This window comes from Anabas testudineus, chromosome 7, assembly GCF_900324465.2.
Source record: "Anabas testudineus chromosome 7, fAnaTes1.2, whole genome shotgun sequence".
Taxonomy (NCBI): domain Eukaryota; kingdom Metazoa; phylum Chordata; class Actinopteri; order Anabantiformes; family Anabantidae; genus Anabas; species Anabas testudineus.
In genome coordinates, this window is record NC_046616.1 from 761,258 (window position 1) to 786,545 (window position 25,288).

Genomic DNA, 25,288 nt, shown 5'->3' on the forward strand with positions numbered 1-25,288 from the left:
AGAACTTCCAATAAAAATCTGATGATTTAACTTCTGGACAAAACTTAAAATATAAAAACTACCGTCGAGCTATTTAACCAGGAAATGTCCCGTTTCACTGAGCTGATGGGTTCGCTGTGTAAAGTCTTTTTCAGTAAATAAATGCTGATTTGAATTTTTTTCTTTTACATGTTCAGTGTTTTTGTGATTTTAGTTTTAAAGTGCTGCAAACATCCAGATATATGATGTTAGACATCAAATAGAAACAGCTCACCTGTTTGTCACTCAGGAGGTAGATGTACTGGTGGTCTGGACTGAAAACCATGTCTCGGAGAATCGGTTTCCCTTCCACCACCGTCACCGTCTCATACAGCAAAGCATTCTGGGCCGGCGGAGGGATCCCATCCACACGGATCTGAAACAAACCAAGAGAGATGGTGTCATAGCCTGACACTGACGTTGGATTGATGCTAACAGACTCATTAACCATGATAAAGCACAGCAGCGAAGAATCAGACCTGATTTACCTGAAACTTCAGGAGTTAAGATTACTGCTGACAACAAGCATCGGAGACATTACACCTTTTGGTGGTATCATCCTCTGGATTTCAAATGAAATACAGATTCTAGTTGAACAGCTATGAGAGAGTTTAGAGGAGAAACCTCAGATTGGTCTGATCCGGACCTTCATGTCTGTGGCCACTCGTCAACAAATGTCTCCTTTTTAAATTTCTGTCTATTTCTACACGTTTTGGACAATTCAGGCTGAGGTGTAACAAGAATAACATGACACGGTTCGAAACCTTTACACTTAGACGTGATCGTTTCTGAGCTAAAACACAAACAGTATTTCCCAAAGATGATTATAAGCAACCTGAGGGATTATGGTATGAGGGTTAGAGACTGTCGAGTGTCTCAGGATTCATTTCCTGTGGAAAACAAATGATCAGAGGAAAATTCAGAACAGCAGCTGCAGTGGTGTCTCACTCTGAACCAAAAGTGTTGGACGGTTTTCAATTAGTATAAAAACAGACGCCATTTTACAGACATAAGACACAGGGATGGATGAGATCTCACTGCAGAGGAAGATGAAGATGATGATGATATTGGCGATGATTCGATGATTAAACACAGCGCAGGGCCGATGAGGAGACGAGCAGGCTTCTTGAAAATGTGGAGCGACTAAAATAAGATTCCCCCAAATCTCCCAAAACCTCCCTCCCTCCTCCCCTGCTTCAGTGTGACCCAGAAAAACACCACAGAGGAAGAGGAGGCGAGGTGCAGAAAAGAGAGAGGACAGACTGGAGGGAGGAGATGAAGGAAGGAGAAAAGAAAGGAAGAAGGAAGGATGCAAGGTGGGATCAGAAAAAGCTGAAAGAAATGTGTGAGTGCTGCTGTTGACGGGCTAAATCCCGAAACGTTAAGATTTGATCAGGAATACGTAACGACGTTCAATAAAACAGGAGCTGAATTTACCAAACACCAAAAGACGTGTCAACTTTTATTTTCTTCAGTGTTTTTGTCTCTTTGGTAAAGTGTCCGAACCACAAAGGTCTGATTATTATAAAAACATCACAACTGTGTCATTTTTTGGTTTCATCTCTTTGAGGTCATTTAGCATCTTTGAACAAATCTCTGTGAAAAATCACTTCACACAGAAGCTCGAGGACGTGTCCACCGCATGGTTAGCTTAGCACGAAGACTGGAAGCATTAGGAAACTGCTAGCCTAGCCTAGCACATTAAAAGACAGCCACTAAGGTGTCTTATTGCGAGCTCAGCACGACGACAGTACAAAACTGCCATTCAGGTTTTGGCAATTTTTGGTGGGAAAAACTCATCCCATGAATTTAAACTTGGTGTTTTTCAGTTCAGCTCATCTGATATGGAATATTTCTCCGCACTTTATGAATCTGACAGATTAAACCTTGAAATAAATGTTGAAATCCCAGCGTAGAGTCAGACACTTGTGTGTTGGGTTTCTGCTGCAGTGCCCTACTTTACCGTCTCCTCCCTCGCTCTGCTGCTGCTGCTGCTGTGTGTGTGTCTCCATGAAACAGGATTGTGTAACTGTGTTCTGTTGTGAGTCAGACCTGGACGTATCCCTTTTCTATGGTTGTGAGGACAACATTTAGTAAAATACCATCACTGTGAGGACATTTTGACTGGTCCACACATCTTCAAAGAGATGTTTGAGGGTCCACACTCAGTTTAGAGTCCAGGTTAGGACCAGGTTTAGGTTTTGGGTGAAGGGTGGGAGGTTTTAATGGGTGTCTTCACAGCTACAGTAAGACCTGTGTGTGGGTGTGTGTGAAGCTCGTCAGTTCTAATTAAGCTTGGCTGCTTAACGAACTTAACGAGGAGGCAGCTAATTAACTCACAGAGATCTCAGAACTCCCTTCAACCCTCAGTCGGATTTCTTTTATCTTCCTTCCTTCTCTTCTTCCCTCTTTCCTTCCCTCCCTCGTGTTCTCCCTCCTTTCCTTCTCTCACTCACTTCTTTTATACCTCCTTCCCCTGTCCACCCCCGCCCCCCTTCTTCCTCACTTCCCTTCATTCATCCTCTCCTTTCTTCCTTCCTTGCTTTTTACTTCCTTTATTCCTCCCTTACTTTCCCTCCCTCCTTTTCTCTTTCCCTTCCTCCCCCCTCTAATTTTTGGCTACCTTACTCTCCTTCCCTCCTTTCTTACTTCCTTCCCTCCTCCCTCCATCCTTCTGCCCCTTCCTTCTCTCCTCCATTTTCCCTCCTTCCCATGTTTTGTTCCTTTTCATATCAGATCAAGTATTAGACTCTGCAGAGACCGTTCTCCCCTGGGATCAAGACCATGGACGAAGAGTAGTCCAGCTGTAACTGACTAACACATTTTGAGAAAGAGGAAGTGACCTCTGACCTGTGAATCCCAGCTTGCATTCATACCGTCAACACCTGCTTTGTTTTGCTACAGCCTGAGGACACACACACACACACACACACACACGTACGTACGTGACCTTTACCCTTTCACCCTGTGACAGACAATCTGACTGCTGTCTGTCAGTGTCCTCAGTTTCTAGTGGTGTACGGTACGAAGACTCAGATTGTTGGTCACTTAGACTCAAATCAGCAACTTTTTAATGGAAGTTCTGAATAGGATTTTATAAAGAAACAAAACCAGCTTGGTACAAAGGAAGGGAATTCTGTATGTTAAATCAGTAAATTTTCAATAAAAGTTCTGAGTGGATGGCAGCTGGTTAGTGTAGTGGTAACATCACCGCCTTCCATGTGGAAGAAAGGGGGTTCAAATCCCAGCTGTGACCTACCTCCAGTAGGGGTCCTTAGGCAAGACCTCCTTACGCCTACCCTGCCTACCCTTGTAAGTCGATTTGGATAAAAGCGTCTTCTAAATGTAAAATGTTTTTCCTTTGGACAATCTGCCTTTTGATTTAAGGTCAGTAATGAATGGAACATAATACTGATGCACAGTAGCTGAGATTATCTCTTTAATGCATATTGTCATAATTAAAATTTTGCATTTGCATATGCATGAATTAGGAGCTAATAATTGAATACACCCCCTTCTTTGTGTGTATTCTTTCTGTATGACTTCTGAGAAATGTGATTTATGTAAAATGCAGTGGCTCCTCTGATCTTCAGATTTGTTTTAATCAGCTGAACCTTTACATGTGTTGAACCCTCGATGAATCGGTCACTGTCTCCCAGCTGAACTGCTTCACTCAGTAGGTTTGTTTCTAAATGCTTTGTGCTGAACAACAGGTGGAAAGTTTGGTTTGTTACTGTCACACGATCCTGTCGGTTAAAGAAACATGGGTTAGATCTGACAGAGACAGTGTGTCCATCAGCACACAAGGTTCAGTTTAATGTGAGTAAAAAACTGAATCCAAATCAAAACTTCTTTTAGAAATGTGTTGATTTAAAACTCAAAAGCCTTTTTACAGCTTTTTAAAGAACTTAAGTCAGAACTTCCATTGGAAATCTCCTGATTTAAGTCAGCAGACTGGTGACCATCAGCAACTGGTTTCAGTGGGTGTTAAATGGTGTCTGTTACACACTGAAGTGCTGCAGCAGTTTATACATCTCAGAAAACCAATCACACTTTTTCATTTTCGCTGTTCATTCTGCTCACTGGTCAGCTATTAGTGGAAACCAGATATTACTGCACACACACACACACACACACACACACACACACACAGGCCTGCAGCTGCCTAAAATTCCTCTGTAATGCAATACCTCCGAGTATTTGTGTGTGTGTGTGTGTGTGTGTGTGTGTGTGACAACGATTAAATGTGTGGTCCAGCCCATGGTGAGAGAGGGAAAGCTGCCAGTTCATCTGAGATAAACCAACTCTATTACTGATAATCCTGACACTGTGTTTGAATTATTATCAGCTATAAACACACACATACACACAAAGTGCAATAACCAATGACTCTGCTAACTGATCTGATTACACACACACACACACACACACACACACACACAGCTGCTTGGTACTATTATTACTCTGTTAACTACAGCTCTACTGACTGTCACTGACCATTAACAGACTGAGACACGTGGATTAACATCGTCTACATATTCTGAATGTTTTCAGGCTAAAGAATGTATTTTGTTTGTCAAAACAACGAAGATATAAGAAATCACAATTCCCATTGACAGTAACCTATTTTGTTCTGTATTTAAAAATAACTGAACATTCATTGTCAAGTTGTCCAATTTAAAAATCCTTCTATACAACATGATCTTGTTCACTAACAAACGGAAAAGTCACTCTCAGAACTGACACTATTTCTATAACTATATCTACTGGCTGTGTTTGTTCTTATCTTTACAAAAGAATGTACGTCATGTACGTTTGTATTGTATACAGACATTTTAGTTGTTTATTAAACTACATAATATGAAAAATAAAGCTAAAACTGCTTCGGCCAGTAAAATACTTTAATAATAATTGTTCTGTTGATGTGTGAAAGTGATGTATTGTGGCATTTCTATTTTAGTTTGGTTAAGACCTTGAATTTGGTGTTTTTCTAAAGGAAGTCTTGTTCTGTCAGACACATTAGTGTCTCTTAACAGACTCATTCAGCTCTCATTCAATCTGTCTGCCTCTCTCTTTCATTCACTTACACATTACAGCAGCCTGAAACTCCTGAAACTCAACACCAGCTTGCACTTTCACCACAACACACACAGCCTGTCTGTTAGCACACTGTGCTCAGGTTTCACCCAGCTGCTGCTGCTTCTCTCCTGCAGAATGTGTTCTCACTAATGTGGACAAATTTGAAAATTATGTTTTCCTCAAGTTTCTCTTTGATACCAAAGAGCCCCGACAACAGACGTGCAGAATGTGTAGAGCTAAAGCCAAGAAGCATTTTAACTGTGGGGAGTCAAGGTCAACAACTCTGCTGCAAACGTTCTTAAAATCTTAAGTCAGAACTTCCATTGAAAAACTTGATGATTTAGTTTGGATTAGTCAGTCGTCTGTACGTAGCTGCTTTTTTAAATACAAAAAACTAATATCTTATTATTAGCATTAAAAGTATAAAATAATATATTATTATTATTATTATTCATCCATGAGTTTAATGATGTCTAGTTCATTAGCGTCACCAACAGGTCGACTGGACTGTGTCCAGTACACACAGTGTTGTTGCATCTCTGTCCTGTCTCTTCAGACTCAGCACATCCTTCTACCTCTGTTGTCATGACGACTGCATCACTGAAAATGGTGAATATTAAGGATAAACCTGTATAAAATAAATAAGCAGATCCTTTTCCTGACCAGACAAAGAGAAGAACACTGTGTGTGATGGAGGACCATCCCATCCACTTAGCTCCTTCAGACAGACACTAAACATTGTTCAGTCAGGCATCAGACCCTGAGGGAGGGAGAGGAGGTGGAGGAGGAGGAAGGGCAGTGAAGGGTGAAACAGGCAGGGGGGAGGCAGTTAAGCTTATTAGTTCCTCCCCATCCCCCAGTACACACACACACACACACACTGCAGACAACACGGAGACCACCAAGTGATGGTTTTAACCCCTGAGGCGAACATGCACACTTTAACTAGAAGTGACAGATTAGGTGAAAGCAGCTCACACACACCCTTTCTGTCTTTCTATTAATTTACCGGTCCATGAAAATAATAACAATTCTATGCTTAAAAGACATTTCTGTATATTTTCATATGCTAAGGCTCTTATTTTGGTAGTTGCAATCGCTCTTCCTGTTACAGCTTTACAACAAAATTTTGATGCGAACAGCTGCTGCAGTACAGAGCTACGTACTAAATGACCTCCGACCCTCCACATTTCCCCTCAAATCAGTGGTTTCGATTCTAGTCTGGACATGCTAATAAATATTTTATTACATTCACGATGTCCATGTACTAATTTAATGCTAATACGTCTTTCCTATGTACTGAGCTTGTTCTATTTATTTTATCCAGGTCAGAACTACTTTTGAAGATTTGTGGAATTCACATATTCCAGTCAGAATTACCTTTGAAAACTCATCATGTGTCCCTTCTGCCCCGAGCGTTTGTTTAGCAAAGCATGCAAATTCAAAATTCCACTGGAAATCTGCTGATTTAACTTTTCTTCAGTACTTATTTATTTATCAGATGAACTCTCCATCACAAAGCTGTTGATTTAACTGTTTCTTCTTTATGCAGAATCAAAATAAGTCAGAATTTCCTTTGAATATCTGCTGATTTAAGTCTCATTAGTTTTTCCATCTGTACGTTTCAACTTCTGGTGGAAATGTGCTGATTTAACTTTGACAAATCTTTCTTATCTTTGGAGCGTGACACATCTTCATACATAAGTGATTAATAAATTATCAGAAGAGTTGTTGATTCATTTACTATTAACTGACTAATGAATTAATCAACTACATATTCTATCAGGTCTGGCAAGACTCTAACACAAGCCACAAAAAAACCCTTAAGGTCCCAAAAGCGTTCCTTCTTTAAGCCCGGATTATCATCACCATGGTAACAATTAGATATGATATAATAGATAATACAGAGTAGACCCATTTACGCCCTCCCCCCCTCGCCAGATTGAGTGGTTGAACAGGATAGAGATGAACAGAGAGAAAGGATGATATGTGAAGAGTCTTCAGTCTCTTTGGGGAGCTGACAGATTTGCTCGTTCTTCCATCATCTCCTTGGCAACCGAATAATAATTAATCCTGTGTGTGTGTGTGTGTGTGTGTGTGTGTGTGTGTGTGTGGTATGAAGGCATCTTTGTAAGTGTGTGTGTGTTGCATGTTTTTCTGCAGTGTGTGCGTGATTTCGTGTGTAGCCCGTGGTGATGCAACGATATCTATCCTTCAATATGTAGGGCAGCTGTTAGCAAGGCGAGAGGGACAGAGCAAGAGAGAGGAGATGATGCAAAAAGAAAAAGGGAGAGATAGGAAGGGTGAGAAACAAAGAGGGGAGACCGATATGGAAACAGAGGATGAAATCCAGAAATGTTTGTCAGAACATTCTCACTACAGGGGTCAACAAAACAAGACAGGTTGACTAATTTCAAGTCAGAACCACATTTGAATCTTTGTGAATTTAATTCTATTCACTCTACAGTTCTGAGCTTGTTGTCAATACTGTGTAAACATTAGCAGTAACATAAGGGGAGCACCACAGGGATCAATACTGGCCCCCCCCCTCTGTTCAATCTATACATGCTTCTGTTAGAACAGACGTTGACAGCATTAGGAATCACACCCTTAAGATACTCAAAGACAAAACTAGTGTGATTTTTCTAGCTAAATGTAAAATTTACCATAACCTTTGACAGGTGTACTCCAAAAATGTTTTCCAGGGCAACATGCAACAACGTCTGGACTCACGCTCGGGACATTGTTGTTAGGTGTTAAAACCATTTAGCTTAACAGTTTTACTTGTTTCTTTTATTAACTGCTACGGAAACATGTGATTCCCCCTCTAGGAATTTTAAATTGCTCTATGTTGTTATACAGTACAACAATATAACAACACTACATATATTTAGAACTAAAATTATTATTATCCATTAATGAACAAAAGATAATTTATGTACAGTGATAATCAATTTAAACATGTACAGAGTTTATTTTAATAATTTACTGTAAAAATCCAAGTCAGAACATCCTCTAGAAATCTGCTGATTTAACTCAATTCTTTTATTATTAGATTTTATTTTATTTATGTTCATCTTCCACTGAATATTAACTGATTTAATACACCTGAGACTAATAGACCTGAGTCTTTTCTTTAATAAGCAAAAAAAAAACAATTTAGAATTATCTTTGGAAAACAAAAAATAAACTAACTAATTATTGATAATTAGTGGCTTGTAAGTCACTTTGGATTAAAGCGTGTCTCAATGTAAATGTAGAACAGCAGCAATGTGAGTGCAGTACCACAAGGATCAATTCTTTCCTGTGTATTACCGTTTAATGACAATAGCTGGTATAAAAATCCCAAACACGTTAGATCAGAGTACAAAACATTTCTCAGATCGACCCAAAAAAGCTCTCAGACAACTTGTCTGTTAAATGATGGAGAGTTAATTTCTGTGTACTTTACTTTGGCAGAGTTGGTGTTATTGTTGTTATGCAAGAGACAGAAAGATGAAGAGCAGAGCAGCTTGGAGCAGTAAATATCTTGGTCATGAGGTATCCACTCAGGGGAAACACCACAGTCCCAGTCGAAAGCGCTTACCTAGATGGACATCACCCATTTATTATTCACATATTTTAACACCCTAAATCCACATTCTACTTTAACTCCTCAATCCCTCGACAGGTATTTGGAATTCCCAGCAGAAAAACATCCAAATTCAATCAGTAATAGCTCCACAACTGTAAGGCCAACATTAACAACCAACTGTCCGAGTTCATGAAATATGAAAAACCGTGAAAAGAAATTAGTGTTTTACTTTCACTTAATCAAAAAGTCAGGAAGTGAAAATAAATGTTGTAATAATGAGTCAGTCGACACAGAGGCTGCTGAAGTTCCCAACAGTAACTCAATACTAGATCTGATGCAGGAGCTCAGCGGCAACGATTAAACAAATGGTTTAAAATCTAAAAACTGAGCAGAGAAAATAACAATGATGAAGTGAAAAGTCTAAACTTTAACATTGAATTCAAAAGTAATAAGATTTAAAGTTAAGACTATGAGATAAAAGTCTACAGGTCACAATACAACTGTTGATTGAGCTAAAAGAAATCTAGTGAAATAAGATATTAGAATTATTATTAGGTAAAAAATCTAAGTCCAAACCATAAAATAAAACTTGCTCTTACTTCTACTTAGTACTAGTGTTGCAGACACTTAAAATACTCTGAGTGTTTTGTGGTTTCCAGTAAATCCGATGTTCCCAACCTGCGCTGCCGAGGAACCAAACATTACTGTGACGGCTCAGTGCTCTGGGCTGTTTTCCACCTCTGCCAGTCAGGTTGTTCTTCTCCACCTGCTGCTGTGTCTCTGCCCATACATCCATCACAGCCTGTGTGTGTGTTTGTGTGTGTGTTGGCTCAGCAGTAATTGTGTGATTGTTCACATGGACACAGTGTTTGCTGCTGTCCACACAGTCCAGCTCTGTGTGGGTGTTACCTCCAGTTTACTTTATCAGAAACGGTTCCAGCAGCTCGCTGCATGAACATTAGCAGCTCTCACGTGTCTGTTTCTCTAAACCTGCACCGACACTTCACTTGTTTTCAGTAGAAACACATCGTACGGACTCAGGTTGATATGTTCACAGCCACGGGATGATTCTTGATCTGTTCTCTCTCTGTTTTGGTCTCCACCTACTGGCAGCAGTAATCTATCAGTACAACATTAAGAAGACTATCGCTCCTTTTTTATTTCCTATCCTACTTCTATTTGGGGACTAATCTAGGTTTTGGAACTACACTGTAGTTCCCATGATGCTTTGGGGGTCTGCACTCACGCCCATTATAAACCACAGTTTCCAGTTTGACAAGTTGAATTCTGTATCAGCAGCTCATGTTTGCAGTGGACCAGGATGTGAAGGAAGTGGATTCCACCGACACATGATGATTTTTAGGCAAATTAAGACAAGACAAGACAAGACAAGACAAGACAAGACAAGATAAGATCAGATCAACTTTACTCATCCCCAAAGGGAAATTCAAGTAAGGTGCTGTAGTTAGTGTCCATTCAGAGTTTTGGAGATTCGTTCTGGATGAAGTCGGTGAAAAAGCCTGAAAACAGTAATAAAGTAAGAACAGAGGAGGTTTTCTGTGTTTGGGTTGAGGAGAGTTTTTAATTGTTTTTAGATTTAGATTCGACTGAATTTACAGCGTCTGTTTTCTTTTCTGCAGCTTCACCAACACAAACTCGACCAACGCAGCGGAACACAGCAGACAGAGAGCAGGATAATAAAGACTGCAGAGAAGTTCATTAACATTTCTCTGCCTCGCTGATTGACTTCACCGCTGCTTATAATTACACAGTACGGAATAAAAGCCTAATTAGCAGCCATTCAATTATTCCTTTCTTTTCCATCTCTCCTATCAGTTTTTTGACCAGATATCGAGGTCGTCAGTTCAGATCCAGGTGAGAGACAGAGCCAGTGATAAAGAGAGAGAGGCTGCAGAGAGCTAATTAATTCTGTAGGAAATAATTGTCACTCATTTCAGCGTGTGATGAAACATGAGGCAATAACTGTCTCTGAAGTGGGTCGGGGTGTTTCAGTGGAAAACATCAAACTGACTGTGACGCCGGAGGAAACATTAATTACAGGACAGACTGTTAACGAAGCCAACGCCATGTTGGAAGAGGAACTTCTTCAGACTGAAACCAAGTGCTGCGTTAACCCTTCATCTGTCGGCGAGCAAGACGAAAAACACCCGAATAGACCCAGTTGGAAAAGATCCTGAGTGGACGAGAGACGAGAACGTCACAGCGCCTCAGCTGTTAAATATGATTCGTTCTAAACCCATTAAATAATTTAAAGATTCATGAATTATTATTTATTCATTCTGAAACTAAAATGTTTACATGTGTTCTGTGACTCGTCAGATGGCCCCGACCCCTAGGTTGGGAACCACAGCACCAAAGAAGTAGTAAGTACAAGAAGTACTTTTCCTACTGGTACTGTAACCACACTGAGCTGATGATCCATGTGTACTTTTACTGTAGTTTTAGTACGTGTGTGAGTCTGTGTACACACACACACACACACACACACACACACTGCTGCTGCTGCTGCTACTGGTCCCAGTACAACTGACTGGTGAACCCAGTTATACACACACAGTGTAATAACACAGTTTCCTCTCTTCTTTCCTTTGTTCCCTTTCTCCTTGTCTCCTAATTAGTTTCTCATCTCTCCTTTGTTAGTCTCCTTGTTCCTCCCTTCCTGTCCTCGTTTCCTCACCTCCACTTTCCCCCATCTTTTCTCTTCTCCTTATCTCACCTCCTTCTTTCCTTCTCTCTCCTTTCCAACTCTCAGTTTCAGTATTTTGCTTCCTTTCTCAAACACCTCCCACTTTTCTCCCATCTTTCCTCCCCCCCTCAGTGTGACCCACTTTCAGGTGCTCGGTGGATTAAGCTCATCTCCGCTGCTTCAAACACTTTCTCTAAATTTTCCTCCCCCTGTCTCCTCCCTCCCCTCCCCCATTTTTGCTTCCTCCTTCCTTCCTATACCCCCCACCCTCTTTTCCTCCTCCAACACATCTTCTTCCTCCACTTTCCCTTTTGTTCACCAATCCTCATTTTTCTTCTTCTGAATTGATCCTCCCACCTCCGTCCTGTTTTCTAATCATTTGTCTCCTTGTTACCTTTTTCCTTCACTCCTTTCCTTCCTACTTCCCATCCTTCATCTCTGTCCTGTTCTCCCTTCCTTCTCACCTCCTTCCTCGTCTCCTCCCCCTGCCGAGCGCCAGCTGAGCTGATGATGCTGATAAATATGATGATCACATTTTCTGATTACAGCTCTTATTCATCTTCATGACTTAAGGACCTGAATTATTCTGCAGCTCTTTCTGCTGCTGACACAAACACCCTGAAGATTAACTGCTGCTGCTTCATAAACTGCTTTAACTCCTCAAACTCTAACTGCTTCTTTATTGCACTTTTCCACAGTGAAGCTGAAAATGCAGTGATGCAAAACTTAGACATATTTACTTTACTTAAACAGTCGCTGTTCCTGTGGTTCAGCTTGTTCACGGATCACGTGCCGAACTGAGGGTTCACTGTGATTCCTAACATAAATCCACATGGAAACCACGTGCCGATGGACCGAGTGCTGAAACACTGCGCTAATTCTCCGAGTCATAACTCGGTGAAATCTGAACACACCGAGGTTTTAACGTTGATGATATCAGCGGCTCCAAAATCCATCATAAACAAATATCCACAAATCCACCTAGAAAAGAGGAAACAAAGAGCAAAGTTAATAGAAAACAGAGTTACCCTGTTTCACAGTCGTCTGCTAACAGCTAACTCAGCTACCTGGAGAAAAGGATCAGACTGACACTGAAGACTGTGGAGGTCTGAGAACAGCTACAGGATCCGGTCTAGTCAGAGTCCGAGTCCCATGCTCACAGGTCACATACTGAAGGACTGAAGGTTTTTCTTCCACTGCTGCCACATTTTGTAACTGGACCTCTGCGACACGTCTCCGTGTTCAGTGTTCAGAAATTGGACCGTGCTCACATTTAGCCCGGGTGTGGCTCGGCTCTTACTGTAGCTGTGGGGATGTGATACAGTCGCTTGACCTGGGGCCTGAACTCCCCCATCACCACTTCAGTTGTACCCCAACCCCCAACCTAAACCTGATCCTGAACCTGACCCAAATGTAAACCTGATCCCAAACCCTCAAACAGCCCTTTAAATGTGGGAGAACTGGACAAAATGTCCTCACAACTATGTTGAAATGTGCTCAAAACGCAGTTTGAGCTATAGACAGGGGGAGAGAGAGAGACGGGGGGAGGACAGACTGGTTTATATCAGACCACACAAGGTTTTACTACTGTGTGTGACGTCGGGCTGAAACGTGTCCGGGGGGGGGGGGGGGACACACTTTATGGAGAGAGAGAGAGAGAGAGAAAGAGGGAGAGAGAGAGAGAGACAGGGAGGTGAAGAGGACAGACAGGAAGAGAATGAGCGAAGAAGAAGAGATGAAGTCATTTCCCAAGGTGAGTTCTGATGATGCACAGAGAGCGGAGATAAAGTCAGTGTGTGGTAGAAAGAATTTATCAGAGAGCGAAGAGTCGTTTGTCATAGCAAGGACACACACACACACACACACACACACACACACAGTTAATATTCAGACCTGGACAGACGTCTCGTCTGTTGTGGACAGCTGGTGCGTTAACGTCCTGGACTTGTTAGATGAATAAACGGACATCTCTCTGATTTCAACATCACTTTCCTGACTCTATAAAACTAAATGGAACTCACCTTTCCTCTTCACCCTGTACACCTCAGACTTTCAGTACAACACTGAGTCCTGCGATCTGCAGAAGTTCTCAGATGACTCTGCAGTGGTTGGGTGTATCAGCGGTGGGGAGGAGACCGATTACAGAGGTCTGGTGGACAGCTTTGTGAAGTGGTGTGGAAACAACCATCTCACCTTGAATGTAAGCAAGACCAAGGAGATGGTTGTGGACTTCAGGAGAAATAAAACTGGCTTTGACACTGTGTCCATTCTGGGTGAGAAGGTGGAGGTGGTGGAGAGGTACAAATACCTGGGAGTTCACCTGGACAACAGACTGGACTGGAAGTTCAACACAGAGGGTGTCTACAGGAAGGGACAGAGTAGACTCTACTTCCTGAGGAAGCTCAGGTCCTTTAATTTGTGCAACAAGATGCTGCAGATCTTTTACCAGTCTGTTGTAGCCAGTGCAATATTCTTTGCTGTCATCTGCTGGGGCAGCAGCATCAGAGCCAGCGACACTAAGAAACTGAATAAGCTGATCAGGAAAGCTGGCTCTGTGCTGGGGGCTTCTCTGGAACCTTTAGAGCAGGTGGTGGAGAGGAGGATGCTGCACAAACTGCTGAGCATCATGGAGAACAGCTCACATCCTCTCCACAGCCTGCTTATCAAACAGCGGAGCAGTTTTAGCCAGAGACTTCTCCAGCTCCGCCGTGACAAGGAACGGTTCAGGAAGTCATTTGTGCCAACAGCCATCAGCCTGTACAATGACTCCCCGACAGAGAGTTAGTGTCCACGCTGATGGTTGAACAATGTGTAACTAAGTCACTTTACATTCAAGTTCTACTGTGTGTTTAGTTGTTATTACTGTCTATACTGTGTGTTATTCTTGTACTGTGTCTCATGTATTGTTGTGTAGATCATGTTACTCAATGTTCAAATGTTTTTGTGTGTAATGGCTGCTGCAAAACCAAAATTTCCCCTTGGGGATCAATAAAGTATCTATCTATCTATCTACCTTCACCAAAATGTCCAGTGTGGTTTCTCACGTTACCATCACCACAAATTTCACGTGTCCACGTGCTAAGATAACACACGTCCCTGCAGCTGAGTCCAACACCCGGCTGCTAACGTGTCCTAAATACATCGGCCTCACGGATCAGGCCCATTATTCGATACCTGATCTCATTGTTTATCAGGCCCGACGGGTGCATCCCTCCACATATTCAGGAGCCCATGTGTCTGACATGCACATGCTTAATGGAAAACAGACACAGTGTGTGGTTCCATCTGTTGTTTCATGTTTTCACGTTACTTTTATTTAGTGACTTCCTCAGTCATCAGTCGGCTACATTAACCATCGCTGCTGGTTCAACGTTATCTGTAAATGAAGGATTTATACCACAGAGGGTTTAAAACGTCCGTCCTCATGTGTATTAAACACAACAAACGACGTCCGGAGGTAAAAACAAACATCAGATCAGTTCTGCAGCCTCCGACCGAGAGGAGCCTGTCACATTAGGACACAGGTTACCCACAGCAGCTGTGTGCACCATCACACGATGGGAGCAACTAGTGACTAACATCATCCCAGCTGCTGGAAACAGCTGCACAGACACCGTCGCCTTCAGAGCAACTTCATCAACCCACAAACAACAGTTTCTGCCACTGGCAAAAGGTTTTATGTGGAGGGGGAGGGCTTGTTTCCCTGTACAGTCACACCACACTGCTCCCAAAGCCACCTGCACACCCCTCCTTCATTCCCTAATCACCCAGCCATGACTCCAACAGCCATCTCACCTGTTCCTCATTAACCAATCAGCCCTGACAAACACTTCATCCACACAGCTGGTTTTGGACCGTTCAGTTTGAGTCTGACAAAAGCATGTTAGTTAAAGTCCAGGAAAATTGTGGTTGATCAGTCATTATAAGTTCTGTGTGTGTGAGGAGCTGAGAGTCCGAACAGATTCACCACTTTAGTTTCTGGGTAAACAGAAAAAAACATCAGAAGTCGTTCGTTCATTTTATTAGAACAAACAAACATCGTTCTCAAAGGGCCCGAGAGACACACAAACACACACCAGGTTTAAGAAGTGAACACACATACACTCATGGAGGTCTCAGGTGTTCAGAGGTGGCTCCTAAACACCTGCATTTATTACTGTGGCAGCTAAAGCACACAGATAGAGAGAGTTACGAGCTACTGCATTAAATAATTACAGGAAACAAGCACACACACACACACACACACACACACACACACACACACACACACACACACACACACACACACACACAGAGGTCAAACAGTTGAGTAAACAAACTAAATCATTACTGTGCTCTTTGACACATTCCAACCTGTTAACACAGCAACATAATGACCAGCAGAGACACAAGCATGACACAAATTATGAGAACAGACCTGGAGAAGGAGCCTCCACCCACACACCATCAGGGACACTCAGCAGGACAAAAGAGGAGGAGGCAACAAAACCGTGTGAGTCGTGAAAATCTCACTTTTCTCAGGGTCATAACTCAGTCAAATGTCAACACATGTTGCTGTGACTCAGTGCGACTCCATGGTCATTCATAATCCACTCAATTAAAGAACCTCACTGAGAATCTTCCTGTTTCTACATTTTCTTCAGTATCACAGTAAAACACTGACGGCTGCTGCACATTCATGACCACTGTGCAAACAGGAACTGATAATAGTGAGTTCAGCTACATTTAATGGGGACAATGTACCAACAGAATACAGAGCTTAAAATAGAACATACCTGCACAAACAGTCAATGCAATTGGCTGTGGCAACACACTTCAACCACTAAACCTTTTGGACTCCTAACTGGTCCTAATTGGACTTAATGTAAGCAAAGACGTCTCTATGAAGAGAACAGAACCAGCTGAGCTGCAGCTGACACACGCTTACAGCTGCTCACTTCATTACTGTTTACAGGCTCTTGTTCTTCTGATGGTTTGGATTGTTTCTGTCTTCATACTGGTTCCCAAGCAGGCCTGTATGTTGCTGTTAGCACATGTCCATCTGTCAGGTCAACAGAAAGCTTTCTGCTTCTTTCATACCTGAGCTGATAAAACTGTGGAACCACTAGAAGCTGACACGTGGACATGGATTTTCCTCCATATGTATCACAATATAAGGATATTTTTTAGCATATGGGTTCATTTCATCAACAGGTTTTTCACCAAATGCTGCACAGGAAACAGTCGACAGACAGAGAGACACAAACACCAGCTGCTATTAACAAACCACCCACAAATACCTTCTTCTGCTATATAAACCATTAATACTTTGAGACATATGCATTTCTTATTAGCGGCTGACGGGCTCACAATACGACAGTCCTCACATTACACCTGTTACCATTTCAGGTTTGCTGCAGTAAGTTCGCTCTGTTCTACTGTACCGCTGCTTAACCCTGGTTAACTGTAGCTTTGGAAAGTGACAGCTCGGTGTCTGAATCCCTTCTAAGTAACATTACTACTCTTTTTATTAATAAAGAAAAGACAATTTCAATGAATTAAATAAATGTGACAGCAGGTTCTAACTTCATCACAAACACTGTACACCAAACCCCGACCTCCTCTACTACAGCGCCCATGTTTGTCGGACTTTAGCTAAGAGCACGCTCAGCATGGGTGAGTCAGGTAGACGTCTCCTGATTACACCGATATCTTCACCTAGATGTAAGAATTTATCGTTAGTTTGTGCAGCGTCCAGCAGAGTTAGAAGTCGTTACTGTGTCCTGTGATCTGTAGCGGAGCAACGAGCAGTTCACCTTCAGGTAACGTTCAGAGATTTATTTCACCTGACAATGATGGTGCTGGACTAACCATAAGAATACATGAACACAGCCAAACAAATGCATGTGGGCATGAAAACAACGTGAAGTTGACGAGTCAGTAACCACAAACACTCCGCAGCCTCTCAGTCACCCGTAGAGAGCAACGCCTCGACTTGCAACACGCAGCCATCAGCACATTTTAACTCCAAGTTCCTGGCACTGTGGTGTACACACACACACACACATATACAGACACACACATACACACACACACACACACACACACACACACACACACACACAGACACACACATACACACACACACACACCCAGACACACACAGACACACACATACACACACACACACACACACACACACACACACACACACACACTAACAGGGCTGGAGAGGGGGGGTTGTGGGCGGTTGCTGGCCCCTGACTGCAGCAGCTCGTCCAGAAGGACATATAAATCCACAACCAGGCTTCAGACTCGGCCTGTTGTCGTGATCCATTTAGAGTCTAATAGAGACGGGGAGGGGGCGGTGAGGCTGAGGGTGGGGGCACATGAGACAACTGTTATCGTATTGGGGCCTTCTGTCTCAGACAATGATGCAGGATTTTTATTACTACAGCCCAGAATCAGTATTTCTTTGACTCATGGTTCAGTTAAATCTGTAAACACAGACATGATACAGATGTTTTTAGAGTTTGGTTTGAACTTCAACAACAGAATGTGGACAAATAGTAAGCTGACACAATGACATCTCATTTATTTATGGACTGCAAACATGAAGTCAAGGGACAACACATTCAAGTCCTTTAATAAGACAAATGTCCAAATCAAAGCACAGCATCTGATGGAAAGAGAATAGAAGAGTGAGCTGGCTTGTATTTAGAAGACTGATCCACCACATGGCACCAGCGTAAAAAACAGCTGCTGATTCTTTACTTACTGTATCCCAGATGTGCATCATGACCACCGCTCTGTGGATCTACTCTTCAGAACTTATCCCAGAGTCAGTAAAACACAGCTTCATGTGAATTCGTGTCCAAAATCAGCTCCTCAGCATCACGACTCAGAGAAAAGCCAACACGCAGAGAAGAGACACATGATTTTAGATTTGGCAAGACCTGCACTTCCTGAGGATCCTTATCTGTGTTCCAGAATAAACTGGATAATCCACTGAGAGACAAACACTCTCATTACTGCAGAACCTGCCTGACAACCTTCATGTTTTTATGTTTTCGTCTGTGTCTGTGGCTGATAACTGATCACTGGGCTACTTTTCTCTGCATGCTTTTATCTTCAGCATGCTCCACTACGGTAACGTCATCTGTACAGGTTTTAGAAAAAGTGGCACACACAGTCCAGGTCTCAGAGTTTTGCAATGGTTCCCTGTGTTTCACACACTAAAATACATCTTTATCTAATCTCTTTATTTAATAAACCATCCAGACTGCTGTGGTGGTCTGGGACATATCTAGTACAGTACGGTAGTCAGGGTCGAGCACACGTGATAAACATTTTCAGCTCCAGCACAGTTAGTCTGGACATGAGCAGAGCGAACAAAGCCCGAATCATAGCAGTAAAAATGTGGTCTCCTTGACAAAACTATGTGTGTGTTTATTTGCTCTCTGCCTGCTGTTTATTTGCAGGAGGACAGAGGACAGGGGACGGGGGGGGGGGGGGGGGGGGGGCCGCACATGCTCAGACACACGGCTCAGACACACGGCTCGGTGCAGCCTGTGAAGTTCTTGACGATTTTGGACGACGTAAACAGAATCGACTCGACACACACTGTGATGAACACGCTTCTTTCTCAGGAATCTGATTGGCTATCTGCTGCTACCAAATCAGGAGGGGGGGTGGAAGAGGAGGGGGGAGGCATTGGGATTTATTTTCAGTTGCCTTGGCAACCGCCAATCGTCTCTAATCTAATTTACAGCCAATCAAAACAAAAACACCAGCTGGTCCTTAACTCGAACAGGGAGTGAGTGAGCTTGACCGTGTGTGTGTGTGTGTCTGTGTGTGTGTGTGTGTGTCTGTGTGTGTGTCTGTGTGTGTGTCTGTGTGTGTGTGTGTGTGTGTGTGTGTGTCTGTGTGTGTGTGTGTGTGTGTGTGTGTGTGTGTCTGTGTGTCTGTGTGTGTCTGTGTGTGTGTGTCTGTGTCTGTGTGTGTGTGTGTGTGTGTCTGTGTGTGTGTGTGTCTGTGTGTGTGTGTGTCTGTGTGTGTGTGTGTGTGTCTGTGTCTGTGTCTGTGTGTGTGTGTGTGTGTGTGTGTCTGTGTGTGTGTGTGTCTGTGTGTGTGTGTGTGTGTGTGTGTGTGTCTGTGTGTGTCTGTGTGTGTGTGTGTGTCTCTGTGTGTGTGTGTGTGTGTCTCTCTCTGTGTGTGTGTGTGTGTGTGTGTGTGTGTGTCTGTGTGTGTGTGGTGAGCCCAGGTGTGAAGCTTCCTCCTCCAATCACACACCCATCAACCTCAGTTAACATCCAACCAACAACCGGTCAGTTTCAGTTTCAGGAGGAAAGTACCTGAGTACATTTAGTGAGTGTAGAAACTTATTTTTATTTTTTCCTGCTTCAGCTTCAGGTTTTTGAATCTGTTCATGAATTAAACTGAACATTTCTGCAGAAACCTCATTCATTAGACATGAGAAACAAACCTGGACTCAAACCTTCATGTCACCTTCACCTTCAACAGCATCGAGTTCAACGCTGGTAAAAATACTTTGATTCTATCAGGAAGTCGGACAAATACCTGTCTTACTGCAGTACTGCTGTTCTTGGACTTAAAGTACATTTTAGAGCGTGTATTTAGTATGAACGTAATTTTTACTTGCATACTAAATACATTTCAGTATTTTTACTTTTACTTGAATATTGAGTTTGTGTACATCTGCCACTTTAATTCTTTGTCCCAATCAATGTCGTTGCTCTGTGGAGAGGACGATGTGATTGGCTGGGAGCCTGCAGTCTTAATTAACCACAGTTCAATTTCCACCAAACAGAAAACTGAACAGAAAAATTCAACCAGGTCAGACACAACCTGAGGAAGCATCACAGTTTCCTCAGTCAGTGTCTCGAACACATTTGAGATCGATCTCCTTCAGTCACAGTAACTTTAATCTGTCTGAGAATGTGTGACGGAAGATTCTGGATTTACTTTCAGTGATCAGTGTTTTGATTAACGCAGAAGAACTCATTTAAGCCACTGCGCTAAAATCCTGATTTCAGCATCTGAACAACCACAAATCTTCAGAATGAGTTAGTTTTTGCAGGAAACAAAGGGTTAAACGATTTCTCCACAGGTGAGATCCACAGGTGCAGCCGTCTCCCTGTGATGTCTGAACAAAAGTTCATCGATAATCGCGTCGTCGTTGGAAACAGACGTAAAAGTGAAACTGACTGTGGTTTGGTTCGGCTCCAGATTTCAGCTCCGCAGTAACACAGAGAAACAGGTGCAGGCTTCTCCTAATAATAATCATTTATATGAATCTAAATCAGCAGATTAATTTCCCTCTCTGGCTGTGAGAATCCTTCCCCCTGTCGAAAAGCAGAAGATGATGTTTGGAAGAAGAGAAGCAGGTGCAGGCGGCTCGGTTACAAACAGACATTACTGTTATTAGAATAAAAGCTTTAATTCCCCGTCGTCTCATTAGCCAATAATGGCTCCGTTCCCTCTGAATGCCACAGCTGATTGGCTGACTCATCTCCGCTAATTCACTTTGTGCTAATGGAAAGGAGGAAGAGGAGGAGGAAGTGTTCTTTTGGAGACAGAAAAGGCTTTCAGTGCTGCCGCTTTGAGCAAATCTGCACAGAGAGAAACAATATTTTATCATTTTTACTGTTTGACACAAAGAGACATCGAACGCAGCAGAGCAGCAGCGGATCTGCACACTTTTAAAATCTAATTTAATGCTTTTAAAGACCTCAACAAAGAGAACGCGTTAGCCTCTTCCCAATGAATGGATGCGCTTTAACCCTTTTCACTCGAGCGGTCCCGGTACCGGGATCAGGCCACATCTGTTATGAAAACATGACTCGCTGCGACCTTTCATTGAAGCTCGTCCTCCGTTTCAATTTGAAAAGGTCATAAATAGAAATTTCTGAGTAAGTTTAAACAGTTTGGAACATGTCTGATGAAGGACACAGAGGTTTGATAAATACACCGTTTGGTGTCTGATGGTGAAGAACATCCATGACAACAACACGACAACAACACACAACTGGTTTATTAACCAAAACCATCATCACTCCACCTTTGAACAGCTACATGTGAATTACTGGAGAGTTTCATTCATTAGAAACACTTCAAACAGGAACACTGACTATGTCACAGTGACTCTACCTGAAGCCGCTCATCTCGGCTGAAGTTATTCAAGATTTTGATTTTTCAGGTGGAATCTCCACTAGAGGTTTTCAGGACTTAACGTATGTCTATCGTGTGGATTTAATGCTTTAACCTGTACAACCTGCGAAAATGGTAAGATTGAAAAATAGAAAGTTGTAAAATAAATCAATTTACAGTAAAACGAGCAAACAAGAGACAGAGACTGGATCTAGAATGGATCTGAGGATCGGGAACCAAGACGCTCACGTGGAATTCTGTAACTGTGAATATGTCACGTTTACGGTGAATCAGGAAAAATCAGTGTCGGGTCGGGAAAAGAGTCCTCACAGCAACAGAGAGTCCAGCATTAGAGTGTTGGGAGGAGCGGTCAGTGCAGCGTGTCTCCTCTCCCCCCCCAGGCCTGTTTGTTTTGGCAGCAGAACAGAGAACACACACACACACACACACACACACACACACACACACACACACACACACACACACACACACGGACACGGACACACACACACGGACACACACGGACACACACACACACACACACACACACACACACGGACACACACAGACACACACACACACACACACACACACACCCATCCTCCAGGGACCACACCCCCCCGTCCAACTTCCTGACGCCTCAACGGGGCCAAAAGATGCTGATGACATCATGATCTCTGGACCAATCGGCTGTCAGATCGGCTGATACAACAACATCAGAGATAAATTCATTACAACTGTTGTCAGGGTCACTATGAGTACTACTACTACTACTACTACTACTACTACTACTACTTTGATTACTGCTACTTTTACTGCCATACTGCTGCTACTATAACAACTAGTATTACTACAACTTTCACTACATGTACATTACAGCAACTGATATTAATACATATACTAATACACCTACTACTACTAAAACAACTACTACTGTAAGCACAAATACTATAGTACTGCAGTTAGAGTGGTATATTATCTACTACTACTACCTATACTCTATAGTAGCTGCATTAGAGTGTCTCCATCTACTCAGGGCAGACGTCACTCTACAGTCTGCACAGTATTTAAACTATAAGGTTACAGTGTGTACCTTTGGAGTATTTAAGGCTAAGTACTGGATCGTATTTTGCAGTTATTTAAATGAGAGGTTGGGTCTGCAGTATTTTAAAATTGAAGTTATATCAGGGAATTAAACCGTTCCTTTGCTGCCTCCTAAAAATCACCTGACACTGCATTTATCTTTATTTTATACATATTTATGAGTCTCTCGGCTCTCTGTTCTGCTCAGTCTCTCACGACTGCTGCTGCTGCTCTCACCAGGGTACATTTGGATTTTTCAGTATTCCTGCTGTTGTGATCGTTCGTCAGTGTGACCTCTGGAGCTAAACAAAATCTGTGTGAGTTTCATTCTGATGAGAATCCCAGAAAAACTAAAATGCATCTGTAAAAATCCGACAAACTAAAGTCTGTCACACGTTGAAGCAAACAAATGTACAGTATGCATCAAACATTTGTGTCTGTGATCACATCAAACTAATATCTAATGCTAATATGACATCGTAACTTCAGTTTAATGCACAAACTTTAGCTTTTCTGGTGGAGCTACCAGACACCTTTTGCTAACTGTGCATCATTAGAAGTAGCTGAATTAACTATTAGCAGCTCCTGTTTGCAGCGTGCTCATTGATGCACAGACAAATTTAACTGGATCACGGTGATACTGACGTTCTGCAGTTATTTGTCCCTCGGTGTTTTCTGAGTGGATTTATGGATGTTTACAACAGACATCAGAGATAGTTACATGTTTGTCACGTGAACGTTACACTAAACCTAAAAATACGTGACTCGTGTCTGTGAGCTCAAATTATATTGAGTTATGTTGAAAGATAAGAAGTGGGATTTTTAGGACTCTTTGTGCGTCTTGACAGATAAAAGTTAAAGCTAAATTACAGAGCTTTAAATCCTGGTTTCAAAACAAGCGAATCCTTGGTGATACCAGCCAATTTGTGTTGGAAGAAACCAAAAGAATGTGACCCCAGTGAGAGACTTTTCTGTGTAAACTTGGACTGGTTAAGGTGGGACGATTTCCCCCAGTGCTTTTCTGCTGAGTCCAGCAGCAGGCACAGTGTTGTTGGGACTCGGGCCCAGTCGGCCTCCTCTAACAACATAATCACATCAGCTCTGACTGTCGACACACTGAGCTGGCTGCCTGTTGTCTCCCTGGAAGCTTCACGGTGAAACCTGCCTGAACCACATGAGGTTGGATTTTAAGTAACAGAATTTAATCCAAAATGTCACCGATTCAGATTTTCAGATTCAGACCTTCTATACTTCATCCCATGAGAGCTGGTGAACTCTGCATGGGTCATGTCAGATCAGTTTGAGACAAACTGTTCTGGGGGCTGCAGAAGATTCAACTCTCCATCCATGGAGTGTTTCCTACGTGTTGGTTCTGTGTAGCGTCTCTGTCCTGATGATGCATGGTGTCTCACTAAATTCTCAATTCAGCCTTTTCTCCTTAATTTAATTGAATTAATTAGAGTCAATCACAGCGGCTCAGTTAGAAACTGCAGGAATGTTTCACAAAGGTGAAGACGCGAATGTTTGCTGAAGTGAAACCAGTCAGCGAGAACAGAAATCAGCATGTGATTAATTCTACTTTACACTTCCACTTCTTAACATGGGATAAAATGGGTAAATCCAGGTGTGAGACTTACTGAAGACGACTGGGAGCTGTCACTAGAGGCAACTTGGAGCTCGAAGTGCTCCAACTTGTGTGTCTCGAACCTCTCAAACGACTCATATGAACCTTTGTTTTCAGAACCCCCGCGTTTGAAATTTCATCCTTTTTGGCTCCAGGCACCAAAATGGCTGCTGGTGTCACAGCAAACACTAGGCTCCCAGGGCAACTGTATCTCTCATAGTCTGTTTAGTATTTTCAGGATTCTCTGATGGTATTTTCAAATTTACAGGTTTTACGGCCGTAGACCTGAATCAACTCCCCAAATGTTTTGCTTTATCCTTTATTTTAAACAACATGATCTTCAGTTTACAGTGGTTATTAAAATGATTATTATCTGACTGAATAATAATAATAAATCTGACTCATGCTTAATTAAAAACCATGATATGAAAATTGAATTGGAAAATGATCATTTGTAATTAAATGGGCTAGAACGGAAAAAATTCACCAGGATCTGGTTTCAAACTCAGACTGATGTGGTGCTGAGCAGCGCCCGGGGCGGTTTGTATTCCTGGTCTGTTTCCAGTCGTCTGGTTGGCTGGTGGATCGGTGGAGAGCGTTTGTTGGACAGAGAGCAGAGGAGGAGGAGGAGGCTTCACTAAACATAGGAACAAGTGTTCTCCGCCAACTCCGAGTCTCACCGAACCCAACATCTCCAACCAGAAAGCAGAGATTTCCACCAATCTGTTCACTACACAGACTACACCTCCGGCTGTTCCTCCCTCGTCCTCCCTCTCTCGCTCTCCGAGGTCAGCTTTCAGAGGAACCTCTCCTCATGTGAATGAATATTAAAGCGGCAGCTGTGTGGGAGGAGAGGCGAGCGGGGTGAGCGCCGAGAGGATTCATTCACATCGACTGGCCTCCATTTTTAGTTTTCAAGCAATTAAAATTCATCGTTCACAGGCTGGAAAATGGACATGATTGTGCGGTCAAATGTGGAAGGAAGAGAGGCTTTTAAATGCATCTTTTAATTTTAGTGGCCGACCATGATGTAGATTAATGTGTCTGAAGTGTA

At 42.5% G+C, this 25,288-nt stretch overlaps 1 protein-coding gene and 1 long non-coding RNA gene across 2 annotated transcripts in view; both read right to left on the reverse strand.

Annotated features, from left to right (window-relative positions):
• plxna3 (plexin A3) overlaps positions 1-25,288 on the reverse strand; it is an 86,563-nt gene that overhangs the window by 34,746 nt on the left and 26,529 nt on the right. Inside the window, exon 7 of the mRNA XM_026367434.1 lies at positions 254-394. Coding sequence (XP_026223219.1) covers positions 254-394 — 141 coding nt within the window. The remainder of the gene's footprint in view (positions 1-253; positions 395-25,288) is intronic.
• Positions 17,928-18,424, reverse strand: LOC117152873. The gene is made up of 2 exons (XR_004463386.1): positions 18,136-18,424; positions 17,928-18,036 (listed from the first exon to the last, which is right to left on the reverse strand). It is a non-coding gene; the product is annotated as an uncharacterized LOC117152873 (long non-coding RNA).